The sequence below is a fragment of the Python bivittatus genome, unplaced genomic scaffold, assembly GCF_059951505.1.
Source record: "Python bivittatus isolate LINGU-HERP-01145 unplaced genomic scaffold, Pbiv_v1 ctg000850_np1212, whole genome shotgun sequence".
NCBI classification, from domain to species: domain Eukaryota; kingdom Metazoa; phylum Chordata; class Lepidosauria; order Squamata; family Pythonidae; genus Python; species Python bivittatus.
The window spans coordinates 3,302,576-3,320,729 of NW_028277112.1; the positions used below are offsets into that span (position 1 = coordinate 3,302,576).

Below are 18,154 nucleotides of genomic sequence, written 5' to 3' on the forward strand. Positions count from 1 at the left end.
GATCCAAAAGCCACAAAAGGCAGCCTTAGGGCCTACCTACGTGCCAGGAGTTGGCAACTTATTTTTAAGGGGTCATGGCAGGAGGAGTAAAACCTGGAGTGAGGCATTTCCTAAGTTCTACCAATTTTCAGTTGTTATGGCTGAACAAAACAGCTGCCTCTGCATCTGTTACCTCTATCTTTCTGGAAAGTTTTAAAAGAAGTGATTATTTGTTTTCTTTCAATAATTTTGTCTAGGCTAGTCTCGTGCAATTTCTCCAGAGAAGAAGAGAAAGCCATAAATCTCTTTTCAGTATGATCTTTAAAAAGAATCAAAATAGAATGTACATATCTTAAAGGTAAAAAACAAAAACAAAATTGACAGGATGAAGTAACATTCACTGTTTGAGTTTTACTTTTGTCTAAAGCTTCATTGATAAGAAAATGTAAACATTTATTTATTAAATTTCCGGGCTGCCCACTCCGAACAACTCTGGGCAGCTTCACAGAGAACGATTCCATAAAAAGAACAAACATCCATAAAACAACGATCATCCAAGGGAACAAAACCACCCTTCCACATCTCTCTCCAGCTCAAAGCAGCCTGTCTATCCATCTTAACCCAAAGCTTGGGGAGAAAAAAATCAGGTTTTTAAAGAAAAATGGAAAGCAGGCAAGGTGGGGACCACACAACTCTCTGGGAGGATGCTCTTCCAAAGGACAGGTGCTGCAACAGAGAAGGTCTGCTTCCTGGGTCCTATTGGATGATATTGTTTAATTGATGGGATCTGAAGCAAACCACTTCTGTCAGAGCACACAGGCTGGGCAGACATTACGGGAAACAGGCCAGTCCCTCAAATAGCTAGACATTATGCTGCGTAGGCCTTTATAAGTGACAACCTGCACCTTGAATTGCACCAGGAAGCCAACTGGTAACCCGTGCAACTCACACAGCAGGGGTGTTACACGGCCGTAGCAAGGCTTGCCCACCATTGTTCACGCTGCCACATTTTGGACCAGCTGTATCTTCTGTGTGTTCTTCAAGTGCAGTCCCGTGTAGAGTCCATTGCAGTCGTCCCACCCATAAGGTGACCAAGGCATGAGTGACTGAGGAGGGCCTCTTGATCCAGGAAATTGGTGCACAAGCTGTACTTATGCAAAGGCCTTCCTAGCCACAGCTGCCACCTATGCCTTGAAAAGGAGCTGAGAATCTAGGAAGACATAAGACCGAGTCCCAAGTGAAGCAGTGCCACCCTGTTTAGACCAAAGATGGAAGGTCCCCAGCACCAGGAGGATCAAGCACCAACAGCCACTCAGTTTTGCTGTGGTTCAGCCTGAGCCTGTTCTCCATCAAGACCCCAACAGCCTCCAGGCATTGGACATCCCCCACCATCCTGGCTCTGCAATGACTCATCAACAAGCATAACCAATGCTGTCTCCATATGATGTCCAGACCTGAAACCTGACTGAAAAGTTCCAGTTAATTCACAGAAACTTACCTCCATAACCTTGTCAGAATCTACTAATAATTTACTATCATTTTTTCCCTAGCCAGCAGATTTCATAGGAAAGAAAGCACTGAAGCAGATTAAGGAAAAGGGTCTTGAACGACAACTTGTGTGTCTTACCTTGAAAACAGATGATGTTGATCCTGAGGGAAATGAAAGTGTCTGGTATAATAACAAGGCAAGTAGATTTTATTTCAAATAATTGAAGAACATTTTCCTGGAACCTATTTTGTATTTACTTCCATTTTTAAAATGGCTATCATCTTCAGTAGACTTAGTTGCAAAAGCTAATGTGCATTTCAGAAAGTAGGTGGGTGGGTATGTGTGGGTGCATGTTCAGTATTTGCTGTAAATCAGCATTCCTCACTCTGATCCCTCCCACTTGGGTTGAGATTGTAGCACTTACAGGAGTCATACAATATTTATCTTGTCCCAAAACATTGGGAAGGCACCAGATTCATGGAGGCTATGATAAACATGTAAAAACTTTACTGCTTTGGAATTCATCTGACAAACTTATAAAATGCTCTGTGAGGCTTCATACGAAGAAAAGGAACATCATTTCCACTATATCACTTGGGGCCATCTTCATTTTCACACACTTTCTTGGTTTTCTTCTGCAAAATCAAATATTGTTTTAAACAAAATACAAGCATTTTCTGAAACTTGAGCAGAGATCTATAATTTGAGTCTTTCTGCCCAAGGTTCTGCCTTGATCACTGTTTTTGGCAGAAAGAACAGGTATCGATATATAATCTAAAGGAAAAAGTCTGTCCTTTCAATAATGAAAAATTTATTATGCAGTTCACTCTTATGTATGTTATAGTAAATCCCATCACACTTAATGAAACTTACTGTCAGGTAAATATATACAAAACTGTAGCCTTATTCATTCTTTTTCTGTTATGAATTTGTCTACCATTAGATCTGAGCTTATGGAAGCTAATCTTTAGATAGCGTATTGTTCAGGCTGAACAGGCATATTTTTTTATATGACTTCATTGGTTGTTTAGATTGAATAATCCTGCTTAGCTGGAATGATGCAGCATACCCTTACTGATACTTGCCGGTTGGCATTTTGAGTAACAGTTCCCTATATCCATAACTTGCCTTGTGGCACATGGCCTCTTTTCTCTTGATAGGGCTTCCACAAGGGGAAGAAAAAAGGCCCACAAGGAAAAAATTCTAGGAAGGACTTTGTGGCATGAGCAAAAGGAGATAATACAAATTGAATTATTATGGCTGCTCACACAACCAGATTTAGACTGGATTTGGCATTTTTATCCACCTATTGAGTCCTGCCCAAGGACCTGGGATAGGCAGATGTTGTTTGATGGTGTTAAAGGTATCGTCACAGGATATAAGCTGTTCCAAGAAAAGCTGCCTTTCGCAATTGACTGATGTTGAGTTTGTCAATGCCGATGGTGTTCAAGTGGTGCTCCAGATGTTTTGGGATTGCACCTAAGCACCTCTAACTATTGGTACTATCTTTGCTTTCTTTAGCTACAGTCATTCTACTTCTATTTTCAGGTCTTTATATTTTGTGATTTTCTCTAGTTCTTTCTCTTCTATTCTGCTGTCTCCAGGTATTGCAATGTCCACTATCTAGCCTTTTTTTGTCTTTCTTATCAACAATTGTTAAGACTGGGGTATTGTGTGGCAGGTGCTTGTCTGTTTGAATTCTAAAGTCCCAGAGCACTTTAGCTTCTTCATTTTCTATTACTTTTCTGTTTTGTGGTCCCAACAGTTCGTGCTTGCAGGCAAATGGTATTTCTTGCAGATATTCCAATGCACCATTGTTGCTACTTTGTCATGCCGTTGTCTATGCTATCTTCTTGCAACAGCTAAGTGGTCCACTGTTGTTGCTATTGTTGTTGTTGTTGTTATTATTATTATTTGTATTTCATCTTGCCATTTTAATTTGTTTTAATTGCATGCCATTATCTTCAATTTTCTAAAATACTAGTTTTCACAAAGTGGATCAGAATTCACTGCTAGGGTGCAGCAGCACCTGTAGGACCTTACAGATATACAACAAGACTTAAGAATATCCTCATATTTATATTCAGTCCTAATGTGAACTACAATTGAAATTAATTTTTCTAACACAGATTGTGCCATATTCCTATGTGTTAATCTGCAAGAATGTCACATTTTAGGTAGCTAGGACCTAGGTGAACAGGTGGTTGCCTAAGAGTTAAGTAAGGCATCAAATTTTTTGGGAAAAAAATCAGTTATAAAAATACAGTTATTTTGTGGGGAGTAGACACATCAATTGCATGGTCTGCCCAGGGCATCAATTGCTAGTGGCTAGTCTAGGAATATCATTAAAAATATTTTTTACAAAATATCCTAATTAACTCAAGGGGGGGTGGTAGTTTGAGACCTACAGTATTTATTTGACATGTGGGAAATTCCAAAACTCTGTTAATAAAAAATTTAATAATGGAAGTCTTTAGTAGGTTGGTCCTCAAGCATAGGAAATAACCTGCAATATTCCCTCCCCCGCCCCAGGCAAAGATGACCAAGTAAAACAGAATTCTATCACCTATGTATTAATACAGTCTCATCTTTTGCCACTGTGTTTAAACCAATAGGGTCAACGTAGTCATGTATTTGATTTTATTGCATACTGTATATGTTAGAAGTTAAATATTTATTAACACAAATTGCATCAACTGTGTAGTTTATACAGTAAATTTATACTGATAAATTTTAATTTTTCAGGTTATTGGCAATACCACATCTGGATGCTACAGCTATGGTACTCAGCAAAGTCTGGCTTTTGCATATGTTCCTGTGGAACTCAGCAAAGTTGGACAGAAACTGGAGGTTGAGCTGCTAGGCAAAAATTATCCAGCAACTGTTATTCAAGAACCGCTGGTAATGACTGAACCAACAAGAACACGGCTTCAGAAGAAAGGCGGAAGTTCTAAAATATAAATAAAGGATCACATAATTCTTTGTGACTGACAATTAAGATGCAATTAACTTGATTTGAAATATTGCTATATTTGAAATCCCGTGTGATTTGAATCACATAAAGTAGAAAACGTGAAAGTTCATTTGAAAGGGCTTGTCTGGAGTAAAAAGACATATTGGTGATTTGTGAATATTTGCATTTTATTTGAGGAAAAAATATAGCAACAACAACAATCATAAATCGTCCACAAGGAAATATTCAAGATTCAAAAAAATCTATGTTTACATACTTCGAGACATTCAATAGTGATTAGGAGGCTCCTCCAGACATTAAGAACACTGATTTTATCTATAGGTCTATATCCAAATTACCTTAATTGTGTTAAGCGATTGATTATGTGCCAGTAACATAATAGCCCATTTCTAAATAACTGATGAGTGATTCTGATTTAAGGCAGAAATTACTGTCCATTGATATCTTTAAAAATCAAGGGGAAAAGGGAGGAGAATACAACTTGCAAAACAGTATAGTAAAAAGAAAACCAGGTGTTTACGAAGCTACTGTGTTTTTATTGCTGGGGCAAAAGATCAGATTATACAACTTCCTTTCCACAATAACAAACAGATAAAAATTCAACCTTTTGTGAGATTATATTGTTTCTGAAAGGAATCAGAGGAGGGGAGTGAAGAAGATACCAATTTCTGGCTTTCTCACTTGTTGAGTGTTAAAAGGGCTTCATGAGCGCTTCCATCTGCAACCTGAACATTAAAAGGGTGATCAACTCCTAGTAAGATTATTTTAAGATATCAGAATAGAATGGCAGTGGGCTTTATTGCTTATATTTACACTACAAATATAACATTAGCAGAAAATGTTGTTGCACTAAGAGTAATAGAACTACTACAGAAAGAAAAAGGCCTTTTCTGAGCAACAAAATATTGTGGTTTGAGTGTTGAGGAAATGTGAAAACTGACCTCTGGATGTACCACAAAAATTGAGTAACAAATGTATATCAAATAAATTTAAGCCTAATTTTTCATTTATGCTCTGTTCCTGTGAAGCACCTGAATCAGGTTAAAATGTAAATTATGTAATTAATGGCAGTATTTGATTCAATCTGAAAAGTGAGGCAATTTCAGTAAAATTTTGTGAAGCAGAAAATTCTGTGTGAATATTGAGAATATTCTATTAGGACTTCAGGTAATCCTCAGTTAACAACGGCAACAACAACTGAAATTTCCATTGCTAAGGGATGTGGTCATAAAGCATGATGTCACATGACCGTGCCACTTAGTGATGGCACTTGGCACTTCCAGTTGCTGTTGTTAAACAAATCCCACAAAGTTGTTAAGCACATCACATTGTCACCATTTGCAACCTTCTGCCGGCTTCCCCACTGACTTTGGTTGTGGAAGTTGGCAGTGAAGATCCTAAATAGCGATCATGTTACCCTGGGACACTGTGATGTAATTGTGAGCCGGTCACCGAGAAACCAGATCACAGTCATGTTACTAGAGGACGCCGCAATGGGTGCAATTATGAGGACCATTTGTAAGTATCACTCGTTCAGTGCTGTTGCAAGTTTTACTGGTCACTGAATGGTCGTTCAGCAAGGACCACCTATATATCGATTGGTTTGTGGTTGGGCCACATAACTTCAATGAAATGGCTCTTCTAGGAGACTATGGGCACTTTACACCTTCATGATCTTGCCTGTTCCCTTTCTCTCTTTGTAAATTTCACACATTATCCTTGAGTCTTTTGCTCTATAGAGTCTCCTGTATTGTTCCTGCCTTCTTCCTGTACCCTGATAACTGGTATCTTCATTGCCCTCTTCTGATCCCTTCCAGAAACGGTATAATCTCACAAAAGGTTGAATTTTTATCTGTTTGTTGTTGTGGAAAGGAAGTTGTGTAACTTGATCCCTGCATCAAAAAGGTTTGTCATATAGAAAGTTAACAACCTTCTCATATAAGGCTTCCTACTTCAAAAGAGCACGTATATTTTGTAGGATATCATCTTGGACTTATGTAGCATGAAGTATTTTGCTGCTGTTTTCCTTTGAATGTCTATATAATTGAGCTAATAAATGTATCATGTAACCTATTTCTAAATTTGTTTTATTTATTATTAAATTTATATGCTGCCCATCTCCCCCAAAGGGTGACTGTTTATGGTACTAAACAATTCTGTTCTCTTTGAACATTCAGTTAGTAGTTGGGAGAATGCTTATGATAGCAAAAAAGGAAGTTACATGCATATGTAACTCAGGATTCTTGTAAAATAGGGCTGTCATGAGTTCTGCTGTCAACAAATAAAACTATTTTTACAGGTGCAAATCAGCTATTGATGTCAATTATCAGACAGAACCACCACCCTTTTATTATAGTATATACAATTAAAAAAAAAAGATTATGAAGCATTGTGGGCATACATGCAGTTGGATTCTACAAATCAAATGTATTTTTAGTCTGATTCAGCATGATTATTTTTAATTTATTTTTTCCTATTTCCTAGTTATCCAAGAAAAATCTTAGCTTATGGTGATCCTCTAGATGGGAATTTTGGGAACTTTAGTCTAATATCTGATTGGCACTAGGTCTAACTATACATGAAATTCACCATGTGTTTACTGTCAGTGATAGATTGCAAATCCATTAAGAATGGCTTTATTTGATACTAACCCATAACATTTCATTTCCATAAGCCATGTGAAAATACTAACTTATAAAATAATGCTATGCCTGTTCTTGTACTATTCAACACTAAATTTGCATTGACTTTTTAAAAGGTCATTTAGATAAAAATTGCTCAAATGAGCAGAAGCTTCCAAAGGAATTGTTATATCTAAATCCTGAGTACTGTAAAGAAGCTGAAGCTTAAGTTAGGCTTATGGAAACACAATTTGAGTAATCAGGACCTATTACTGCTAATAATTTAATGCATGCTGACATTATATCATACTGAAATTCACTTACAAAGCAAGGCACAATAAAATATAGAACTCTGCAGAATTGTCTATAGTGCTATCTAGAGTGGAAAAATCCATTTGTTAAAAGTACTTTCCTGTTCTTTTAAGTGACCTGAATCTAGCTGGTACAACTAGTAAAAAAATCAGATTATTCTTAAAGATGACATTATTGCAATTAAGTATTTTGTATGTACAGTATTATTTCTGTCAATATTTTTTCTAGTTACATAAGATAAATTGGGCTGAGAGAGGACCAGTGAGTTTCCATAGATGAGGATGGACTTGATCCCTGATCCTACTTTAACTGCTATAGTATACCTCTCACTACATGGGCAGGACATTTGATCTTGGAGCAAAAGTAGCCTGTCCACAAAGTAGGCCAGTTAGATATTAATATATGATGCACATGAACACCTTATCCAGTTTCAGATAATACTTCATAAAGGTCATAGTGTTCTTTAAATTATTTGTTTATCATATTTAAACCTTGGTTTTCTAGAGCTCCAAAGCAGCTGAAAATTAGTATTCCTTTTAAAAAATACAGTATATAAGGTAATATGTGAAATGGTTAACATGTATCTTAATTATTTATTGACTAATTTCATTGGCTGGATAATCATAGATCAGCTGTGAATATTCTCCTAAATGTCGACTCTTTGATGTTTAGGTTAACATTTATATATTTTCTCTGATAAAGAAGCATAACACATTGCTATTTTCATGTTTTAGTTCAACAATTAAGTTTTTATAAGAAAATAATTTGTTTCATTTATTATTTCATTTAGTAATGAAGGTTCTGTAGATGAAATAGTGTTGAGAGATTATTACACTTCCTGACCACTAACTGAAATATGTTACAGCAGGAAAGAAAGAAGTTGTTGGGTAGAATCCTGCCACAAAGCTTACATCAGACTATCCTAACATAATTCCCTGAAGTTTATGCAGATTTTTTAGTTAAAAACACTCTGTATATCATGGCTAATTCCATGGAGCATATTATGTATGTATGGAGGTATGTATGTATAATAAGTGGAGTTAATCTAATCTTTAAGCACACGAAAAGCTTTTTTGGATCAGTCCAGCGGTCCTTGAGCACCACTGGATGTGCTTACAGTATACACCTGACTCCAGTCTGGCATGAACCACAGGTAGGACTTTCTTAACCCAGTGCCAGGCACCAAACAACTGAAAGAACCAAGGTCTGCCTACTTATACTGGGGCAGTCATCTTGAGAGTACTCCAGGCATCTTTACAGTGTTTTTCTTCTCCATTTTTTTTTAAATGCAGGCCTGATTAGAGTTACAGTGACCACAGATGAGATAGGGAAGGTTTAAGCATTCCTTGATTCTTTCTGTACTGATTTCATACCCACACCTCTGCTATGGTGATTAAAAAAACCCTCAAAACGTACCTGACGTAGCCTTGTTTTGCTGCTTCCTTAGCCTCTCATCTCATTAACCTCAAGTCTAATAGTGAGATGTGGATGACACATCCTGGTCAGCCTGGTACCTTTAAGCATCAGGCCATAACATCAGTCCTAACCCAGAAATGGCTCAGTTCCTGAGATGATACTCTGGTTGAGCATGTTCTGAAAGCATGGCCACACAATGGCCCACTAGGGTCATTCCGGAAGCTCACCGCAATGGCTAGAAGGTAGATAAGGTCTCCTCACTGTTGTTTCAGTAGACAGTATACAAGGAATGTTGTCAATCGTTCAGGAAGGACTATGTGACCATTCAGACTAGTTGCCACTGATAGCCTCTTTTCAAATGATCAGAATTACTGGCCATTGCAGCAGATGGATCTGAATTCCAATTAGGCATTATTATAAAGTAGGTCCTTTCAGGGACCCTGAAGTTCTAACTGTAGGAAGGAGGAAAAAAAACTTTATTTTGTACACCATGCATGATGTTATATGTCCCTTCTTATATAGTACATCTCCTCCATTCTTATTTTTAACACCCCCTCCCCTGCAATATTATATTCTTTCTTTACCAAGGAGCTGCTTTAGTAGCCAAGAAAAAGTCTAGATCTTCAGTGAGATGAGGTCAGTGATTGAAGTTTCCAGATCCAGCAAAAAAGCTGTCTGGAAATCATGAGTACCAATCCCAAGGATGCAGAGGCCAGATTCTGGTAACAGAAATCAAGGCTGGATAGTTAGGAAAGTATTCCAGCCAGATTCACGTAAACCAGGCTGAAGGGCAAGCTGGGCTTTCAGTTTGTAAGACTTGGCAGAGTTGGACCATCCTCCATGCAGCTGACTTGAACTGGGAGGAGGGGGGCACTTCCATATTTCCCAGCAAACAAAACTCCCTTTGAGAGGTGTCATACAGTTCAGTTCACCTTGCAAGTAGGAAAGCGCCTCTACCCTCCGGAGGGAGATGAACCACCAGCCTCTTGCGCACTTGCACGATGGCAGCTGATCCAGCCAGCCGCAGCCCCACTCAGCAAAGCGGAGGGATACTAGAAGTCGTCTTCCAGCCAGATTGCCACTGGGGTTGGAGCCGCCTGCTCTCCGAATGGGGGAGGCGTTTCTGGACACAGCTCGAAGGGTACAAGCCAGCCAACAGGGACCCGGGGCTGCAACATCCACCCGGTCTACTAGCGCAATTCCCGCCACTTCCCCGCCCTCGATCGAGTTCACCAGGAAAAGGCGCCTCAAGCGAAGAGCGGGCTTCTAGCCCCGCCTCCTTTCATTGCCCAGGGCGGGGCCGCTTCGTCCGGATTGGGCGGATACGTTGACTTGATGGCGGTCCCGCCTCTCGGTCCCTACTTCTTCCTTTAGGGCGGGCGGCTGGTCGGCCGGTAGTTCCTGCTCGGGCGGGCGCGGAGCGATGGCTCTGCGGCTCCGGTTCCTGGGGCCGTTGCTCTTGCTGCAGCTGTGCCGCCTGGGCGCCGGGTCTCCAGGCTCGCCGCCGCATTTGGTTTTTATCCTGGCCGACGATCTGGGCTGGCACGACGTGGGCTGGCACGGGTCTCAGATCCGCACCCCGAACTTGGACGCGCTGGGGGCCGGCGGAGTGCGCCTGGAGCGCTACTACACGCAGCCCCTGTGCACTCCCTCTCGCAGTCAGCTGCTCACCGGCAGGTACCAGGTAGGAGGGGAAAGGAGTCGGGCTTGTCCCGAGGAAAGTGGGATCTGTAGCACCGTTGGCTGGGTCTTTCCTCACCCCGCCCCTCTTGCAGAAGGAGGCGGCAGTCTGGTGCTCGTGCTTGGAAGAAGCGGTTATTGACGTGCCCGAACAGGCGAGAGCGTTTTATAAAGAACTAAACTTGAATCAGAGGAACGTCGAGTCACATTAGAACCCATTTCGATTTTCAGAAATCGGGTCAAGCGCGATTATTTTCTCCGACAAAACAATATCATTCACAGACCGGGGGAAATCGTGACCAGATATTACAGGATAACAAGAGGCGGAAAATCGGAATTAATCAGTTCCGCAGGGGCGGGATGTAAAGTGTAGGCTGTCCCAAGAATCTCTTTAGGTCCAGTGCTGTTTTACCTGCTGTTAAAGGTGAGCAAGGAAGTAGCCAGATTTGCTGATGGTTTGGATTGCATAACACCAAAAAGATGTTAAAGAGTTTGAAGAAGAGAATCTCTCCAAATTGGGGAACAGGTGTTAAAGGCAAATATAATAATAATTTATTAAATTTATAAGTTCACACTGTACAAATGTAAAGTGATGTAGGGGAGACCCAGGTGCAGGTCAAGTATCACTCACAGAAGCCAGTCACTCCCTCTCAGCCCAACCTACTTCACAGGGATGTTGTTACAAAGGAAAGTTGGAGCAACTGGAGTGTATGTCACTTTGAGCTCCTGGAGGACAGGCCAGTTAGGAAGCTAATTAATGGGGGCAACTCTCTCCAGTTTTTATTAATACAGTATGTTGATGGAGGTTGGGTTGGTGGTTTGCAAGAATATCGGGTGAGCCTGGCTGCTGTGAAAAAGGCAAGTTCTGTGTTGGAGATTATTAAGAAATGAATTGAAAATAAAACTCTGGGACTGAAGTTAATAGACAGAGCAATCAGTCCTGAAATACTGTATACTACTCTGTGGACCACAGTTCAAAAAGAATATTGAATATCTGTATACTGATTTTATTGTATTTTAATATTTATTGGTTGTTTTATTGTGAACTGCCCAGAGTCACTTCTTCGTGAGATGGGTGGTATCTAAATTTGAAATATAAATAAATAAAATAAAAAATCATAGAGCTGGAAAAGGTGCAGAGAAGAGAAATATTACAACATTTAGGATATTTTTTAAAAACCAAATAAGGCATAATAGAGGTGTGTACAGGTATAGGAAGCATGGCGAAAATAAGAGTCATTCAATAAAGCTGAATTACAGCAGATTCAGGTCAAATGAAAATGCATTTCACACAGGGCACATTTACACTGTGGAATTCCTGCAACAAAATAGAAAGTTGACTTCGACAGTCTTAAATGGGGATGAGCAGTTAATGCTTTTGATGACTGCTAGTTATGATGACATACTGAACCATAACTATTCCAGCCAACTATGTTTAGCCTAACTTTGTACGAACTCAGCCAGTGTGGTTATTTATTCAGTATGTTCAATTTGTTACTTAAATCAGTTTTAAAGGAAATATAAAAAAATGTCTTCTGCTCTTAAGATATAGTCAAAATGGATAATCTTCTGCTTTACAGAGTCCTTTTGTGGCTTTTAATTTTTTTTTTTCCAGAAAATGGGGGTCACTATACATTCCTAAACTTCCCTAATCTGCTACGGAAAATAACTTATAAATGGAAGCACCAAGTATTTTTTCCATGTTAGCAAAATGTTCCTTTTGCAGCATGTGCCTTCAACAATAAGAGGTGGGGGGGAATAGAAAACCACAAAGCCTTTTCCACTTTCATGTCAGTATTATGTCCCAAATATGTTAATAGTAGAACTCTGGGAAGAAACCAACTAAAAAAAACTAATTACTGTAGTTTTTTCAATTAGTACCTCTAACTTAAGTAACTTTCTGTTTATAGGTGCTTCTTGTTACACAAGATTCTGAGATGATTTCCCTTTTTTCCCCCTAGAGTAAATGTACTGCACCTAGGAAGTCTGAGGTTATCAGTTTGGAAATAGACTAAGCAGAAGCAAATAATTTCTGCAGTTCTGAAGCACCTTGTAAAAAATTTCTGTTTCTTACAAAATCCCAAATTGCAACACACTGATTGGTTTCTCTGAGATACCACTGTGTTCAGCTTCTCTTCAAGAACAATTTTGCAGAGGAAAATGCATGCAAATGCATGCAAATGATTGCTCCTGATGCAGGTAACTGTCGAGCAAGGTAAACTAAGTACTATAGATTGGGTTCCCAAACATATTTGGACATGACAGAACATTTGGGATACTGAAAATGTATCATAGGTATTCTCACTTAATATAACTTAATACTTAATACAAGTGTGGCCAGTCATAAATTGTCCATTTACTGGAAGGCAACCTGGTAAGGTTTTCCCTTCTACAGTACTTATTCTACTCCTCAGGATGCTACTCCTACTACTTCAGGAAGTGGGCAGACTTCCAGACAAAGCACTGAGCTGTAGCCACCCACCATTTTTATTTGCTAAGAATGCTTGCAGATTCTTAGCAAATAAAAAGGACCCAGGGCCATTCTTGGAAGTAAAATATTATACATTGGTACACTGTATTATACATTGTACATTATACACTGTATTATACAGTACATTATACATTGGTACACTGCTTTGGAGCATGCCAGCTTTTTATTTATTTATAATTAAAACAATCTTAAAAGTTAAGGTAAGGCAGGGAATTTGATCCATACCATGGAAAAGGCCCAGTATTGGCCATGGACATCATCTTGGGCACTCAAATTTTAAAAGGCTTAAGCATCCATAGTGTAGAACTGAGGTGAAAACATTGCTAAGTGATAGTAGACATGTTTGACATCAAACAGATTTCAAGTTCAGTTCTTAGCAGTTCCAGGATCTGGTAACACATCATGGAAAAAATCATTACTCTAACCTGCACCTAAGACTGTGGAGAACCATTGTCAGTCAGAGTGAATTCCAGCTGTGCTGGCTAGAGAATTCTGGGAGATGTCCCAACACATCTGGGGGACACTATTTTTGGAGAAGACTGGTATATCTGGACAAATAGTCTGGCCTGTTGTAATATATATACCTTATCTTAAAGGTATACGCATGCCTGAGTAATGGGCCTAATGTTACTTAAGGTATATTAAATATATATTAACATGGGGTTAGGCAATATGAAATCTGTGGGCAACCTTAATGGCCATGAACTACCTGCAGCATTTCTAAATGGCATCTTTGAAACCCAAAATTGCTATGATTTAATTTAAAATGGCCACGTTTCATTGTTCTTGCCTGAAATCTCATAGATTTCAGATAAGAATGAAGAAATCTCTTGAGTTGCCATTCTCACTTAAGCATTCTCATGGCAGAATGCATGATTTTGCATAATGTTGGCTACTATTAATGTATTTTTGCTTTTGATTCAAGTACGCTTTACAGGGCGGGTTGCAACTGAGATCCAACAGCTGCTATCCTTTCATGTGGAAGCCTTTGCTTCAAGACTTGGAGAGAATTGTGCCTCTTATCTTTCCCATTGCAAAAGTTGAGACAGAGGCCAAGAAGTTGCTTCAAGGTGTTCAAGGGTTATCTGAGGGACCGAATCTCCCCAACTACATCAGCTTGCCCCATCAGATCTAGCAGAGAAGGCATGTTGAGGATACCATCAGCTAGGGACATACATTTGATGGGTCCCAGGTGTTCGGCCTTCTCTGCTGTGGTGCCCACCTTGTGGAACATTCTTCCCCCTGATATTAGATTAATTCCATCCCTTTTGACCTTCCAGAAGTTCCTCAAGACCTGATTCTGTCACCAGGCCTGGGTCTCCCAGGGAATGGGAGACATGCTTAGATGGCTCCATTGCTGACTTAGCTATCCTTATTGTTTATTTTTTTTGTACATTTATTTTTTATCATATTTATCTTTGAATATTGATTTTTATCTTTATTGTTTATGTATGTGTTGTTTTTATTGGATCATAAGCTGCCCAGAGTCGCTTTTCTGTGAGGTGGGGAGCTATACAAATTTGATAAATAAATACCATTCACCTCTTACCTTTCCTGTTGGGAAAAGTGGGTGGGGAGAGGTTTGGCTCCCTTGACTGCAAATCAACACATGAATCCAACTAAGGTCCACCGTACAGAAAGCTAGATTTGCATTAAAGATGCTTTTAGCAAAATAGAATTGTAAATAATTAGGATTGTGTATCCTATTTATCAGATATTTAACCTATTACTAATTTGAGAATGGATGTAAAATAACCTCATTTTCCTCCCCCACTTCCCCAACATCCAAGTATTTTAAAATCTAATACTTGGTTAATAAATACAAATACAGCCATTACTGCTTGTATGTTCCATTGGAGTAAGGGAACTTTTCTTGCAACTGTATCTACCAATCTGCACTGGACCAGCATAGTAGATTATGATCTATGACCTTCAGTAAAGAGGCTTTCATCCTGCAGTGGATTGATTCAGGGTGATGATGATGACACACATATTATTTTTTGGCATTCATGACATCACACAAAGTTTCATGATAGTGCCCATGATCTGAGTTGTCTCCTGCACCATGATGTCTGACTCTTATTTGATTCTCATCTAATCATGATGAAGCAATCTGTTGTAAAATAACGGTCAATGCCTTTTATTGTAATTGCAAGCAGCATATGCAAATTGAGCTTGGATTACTAAAGGGATACTGGAGATAGAAGATGTCATCTTGCTTCATGGGCAAAACCATACTTTTATCACCATAGTGTTCCCAGTTTTTACATCAAGAATAAATGAAAGCTGATCATTCAATGATACGGGAAAAAAGGAATGTACTCAGGAATATGATTGGGATGCAAACTGTGTTTGCAACCTGCGTTCTATGAAATGTGTGAGGCTAAGCTCTTCTGGATTTGTTCTGGACATAGGGAAATTTGATGGACTACTGGGAACATGCGGAGTGATCTTCAGTTAACATTTTTCACCAAAATAACAGCTTTCATCTGCAGAATGCTAAGGGAATAAATGATCCTCTTCTTGCAGTCCCTCATTCACCTCTGAATATGATCTGGAAGTCAGGAGACTTTCCAGATCTAATCTGTGAAGAGGGCTGCAGAGGGGGGAAAACAGGAGATGATCAAATTGTGGAAATCTTCCTGAACTATGTTGAATGTCATCGATGTAGCTGTGTTTCCAATTAGCTGATTTATGATTGATCAAAGCCCTGTGTATCATGTCACTCTGCAGAGTTGTTTGATAATTTTAAAGGTTTACCCATTAACCTTCTCACAAACACAATAGCTTTTATATAAGATGAATGCAGACCCTAGCTACTGTATATGGTAGTAATTTTTCTTTAAATGAAGCATACTACATGATGGAATTTGAGGCTATTTTATATACCGTATTCTATGTAGAATATAGAATGTCGTCCGGAGTGAACAGCCGTAATAAATTTAATAAATCATCATGATTATCTAGCTTCTCCTAAAAGACAGCTTGGTTGTTACTAAATGGTTGGTAGGTTACCTGGAAATGAAACGACATGTATTGTCTTTCTGACAATAACAATGACTTTGTGAAAATGTTGTAACCTCATACAAGGAATTAGGTGTATAATATTTAGGAGGAAAAAGCTGAGAATAAAGTACAGGGATTGGTGATTGTTCCACCCCAATACATCCTGTACTTTTGTGTAATGGTTTATGTACATCCCCCCCAAAAAATTGTCCAAATCTTGACAGATTTCTGCAGTATCTCGTAAGAGAACACCAAAATCTTTCATAAGGCTGCTAAAATTCTGGGAGATTTTTATATTCTCTCATAAGATCTCACATAATCCCAGCATTCATGAGTGAGATACCTTGGGATTTCTTGAGATTTCAGCAATTTTGTGAGGATGTTTCTTGTGGGCCTCTAGTGAAGGTCTGCTTTTTATATCTGTAGTAGTGGAATAAAATGTAAGATCCTCTAAAGTAGCTGAGTTTCCATTTTACTTCCCTTCTGCCCCCCAACTTTAAGAAAGAAGGATAGTTAAGGAGTTATTAAGAGGAAGAAGATAGAGTTGGCAAGTCAATTTCAGACATTTTTCTGTAATAAGGTATCTGTGTCTAAACTAAAGTAACTGAAGTGGCAGTTCTGGGTTTGGGTTCCTTTTATTTAGAATCAAAACACAGATGCCCTGTAAATGCAAGCTAACTATTTTTAAGTGATCTCTTACAGATACATCACACAAACTGCTGTTTATCATCATATATTTCTTTGATTCAGTACATTGTCATGATTGATTTTTGGAATGTTCAGATTTGTGTTCTGGTAAAGATAAATATGTCACTATGGACCAGTGTTGTCCAAACTTGGCCACTTCAAGATGAGTGGACTTCAACTCCCAGAATTCCCCAGCCAGCCATGCTGGCTGGGGAATTCTGGGAGTTGAAGTCCACATCTTAAAGTGGCCAAGTTTGGACAACACTGCTATAGACAGAACTGGTTAAGCACCCTAACGTTATGTGGGAACCAATATGTGAGGTACACTTGTTTTCATTAGATCCATACAGGTTTACAGCATGAAATAATTTGGCCTTGTCAACCCAGCTGTGTCCCGCTGGATGAAAAACTCCTGCCGGAGCTACTTAAAGAAGCAGGCTATGTTACTCACATGGTGGGGAAGTGGCATGTAGGAATGTACAGAAAAGAATGCCTTCCAACACGCAGAGGGTTTGATACTTACTTTGGTAAGCAAAATTATTGTCATCCTTTATTTATGCTGAATGCTAAGAACGTTCTATCATTTCCAGCAGCCCAGTCATGGTAAGCCATGATTTCTTTAACTATTTTTACTGAACAAATTGCAATTGGCTGAGATCACATTATAGGCTAAGCCATAACCCATAGTTTACAAACTCTCACATCCAGGTTCACTGAATGCATTAAGCCAAAACCAAACAGTAACTTGGCGATGAGTGAACCCAGCCAGAGGATTCTCTTGAATTGGGCAATCTAGACACACAGAATGAAATCCTTCAAATTTTAAGTATGTAATTGATTGAGTACACAACAATGAAATAAACACTCTATGTATGCTTAAAGAGTGGATTTCTTTTGCCTTCTGTCTGTTGTTCAAATGTGTTCTTTGCTGGATGTCAGTAAGCCTAAATGAACTGACTTGGGCATATCATAACTGATACAATGGGCATGTTGAACACTCTTGTATATTTATGAAGGGCTGTATCAGCATTCTCCAGCCTGAAGCTCTCCAGATACTTTGCGCCTCTGGAAGTTGCAGCTTCAAAACATTTGAAGCACAGGAAGTTGGGAACACTAGGTAATATTGCATTAGTTGCCTCTGTGGAGAAGTCTGTTTCAAGTTCATTCCACGACTATAATGATCTTAAGTTTTGTCAAAGGCAAGTTCAGAGGGAGAACTGGGAGTGAAAACTATATGCATACTATAAATTACCTTCTGACTAAAAGCTGGAGGAGTCTGTGGAAAATATTCTGGGAGATCGTACTTATTATTCTGTGCAGAAATTGCTAATCATTTGTGTATTGATTTAGTTTCAGTGATTCATTTATTTCAGCAGTAATACGGAAAAAGAATTTTTTCTTATTTGATCTTGGCAATTCTTTATTCTGATGGGAGATTCTCTGGCTCACCAGCTGGTGTCAGTAGTAGATCAGACTTTCTTACACTCTGCATGGAGAAT

The 18,154-nt window shown here is 39.0% G+C and overlaps 2 protein-coding genes across 6 annotated transcripts in view; both read left to right on the forward strand.

Moving 5' to 3' along the window:
• DMGDH (dimethylglycine dehydrogenase) overlaps positions 1 to 6,565 on the forward strand; it is a 105,253-nt gene extending 98,688 nt beyond the window's left edge. For 3 of the 4 annotated variants that reach the window (XM_088130077.1, XM_088130078.1, XM_088130075.1), the window contains 2 exons: positions 1,530 to 1,664; positions 4,214 to 6,564. In XM_088130077.1, the coding sequence (XP_087986203.1) occupies positions 1,530 to 1,664; positions 4,214 to 4,429 (351 nt within the window). In that variant the 3' untranslated portion in view covers positions 4,430 to 6,564. Of the gene's footprint in view, positions 1 to 1,529; positions 1,665 to 4,213 lie in introns of all 4 variants that reach the window. The other variant, XM_088130076.1, reaches the window with a different exon arrangement.
• A 3,582-nt stretch (positions 6,566 to 10,147) lies between these two features.
• The window catches only part of ARSB (arylsulfatase B), a 75,362-nt gene continuing 67,355 nt past the window's right edge, over positions 10,148 to 18,154 (forward strand). Inside the window, exons 1-2 of one of the 2 annotated variants that reach the window (XM_088130080.1) lie at positions 10,148 to 10,475; positions 16,996 to 17,182. In XM_088130080.1, coding sequence (XP_087986206.1) covers positions 10,215 to 10,475; positions 16,996 to 17,182 — 448 coding nt within the window. In that variant the 5' untranslated portion in view covers positions 10,148 to 10,214. Of the gene's footprint in view, positions 10,476 to 12,523; positions 12,671 to 16,995; positions 17,183 to 18,154 lie in introns of those variants that run through there. The other variant, XM_088130081.1, reaches the window with a different exon arrangement.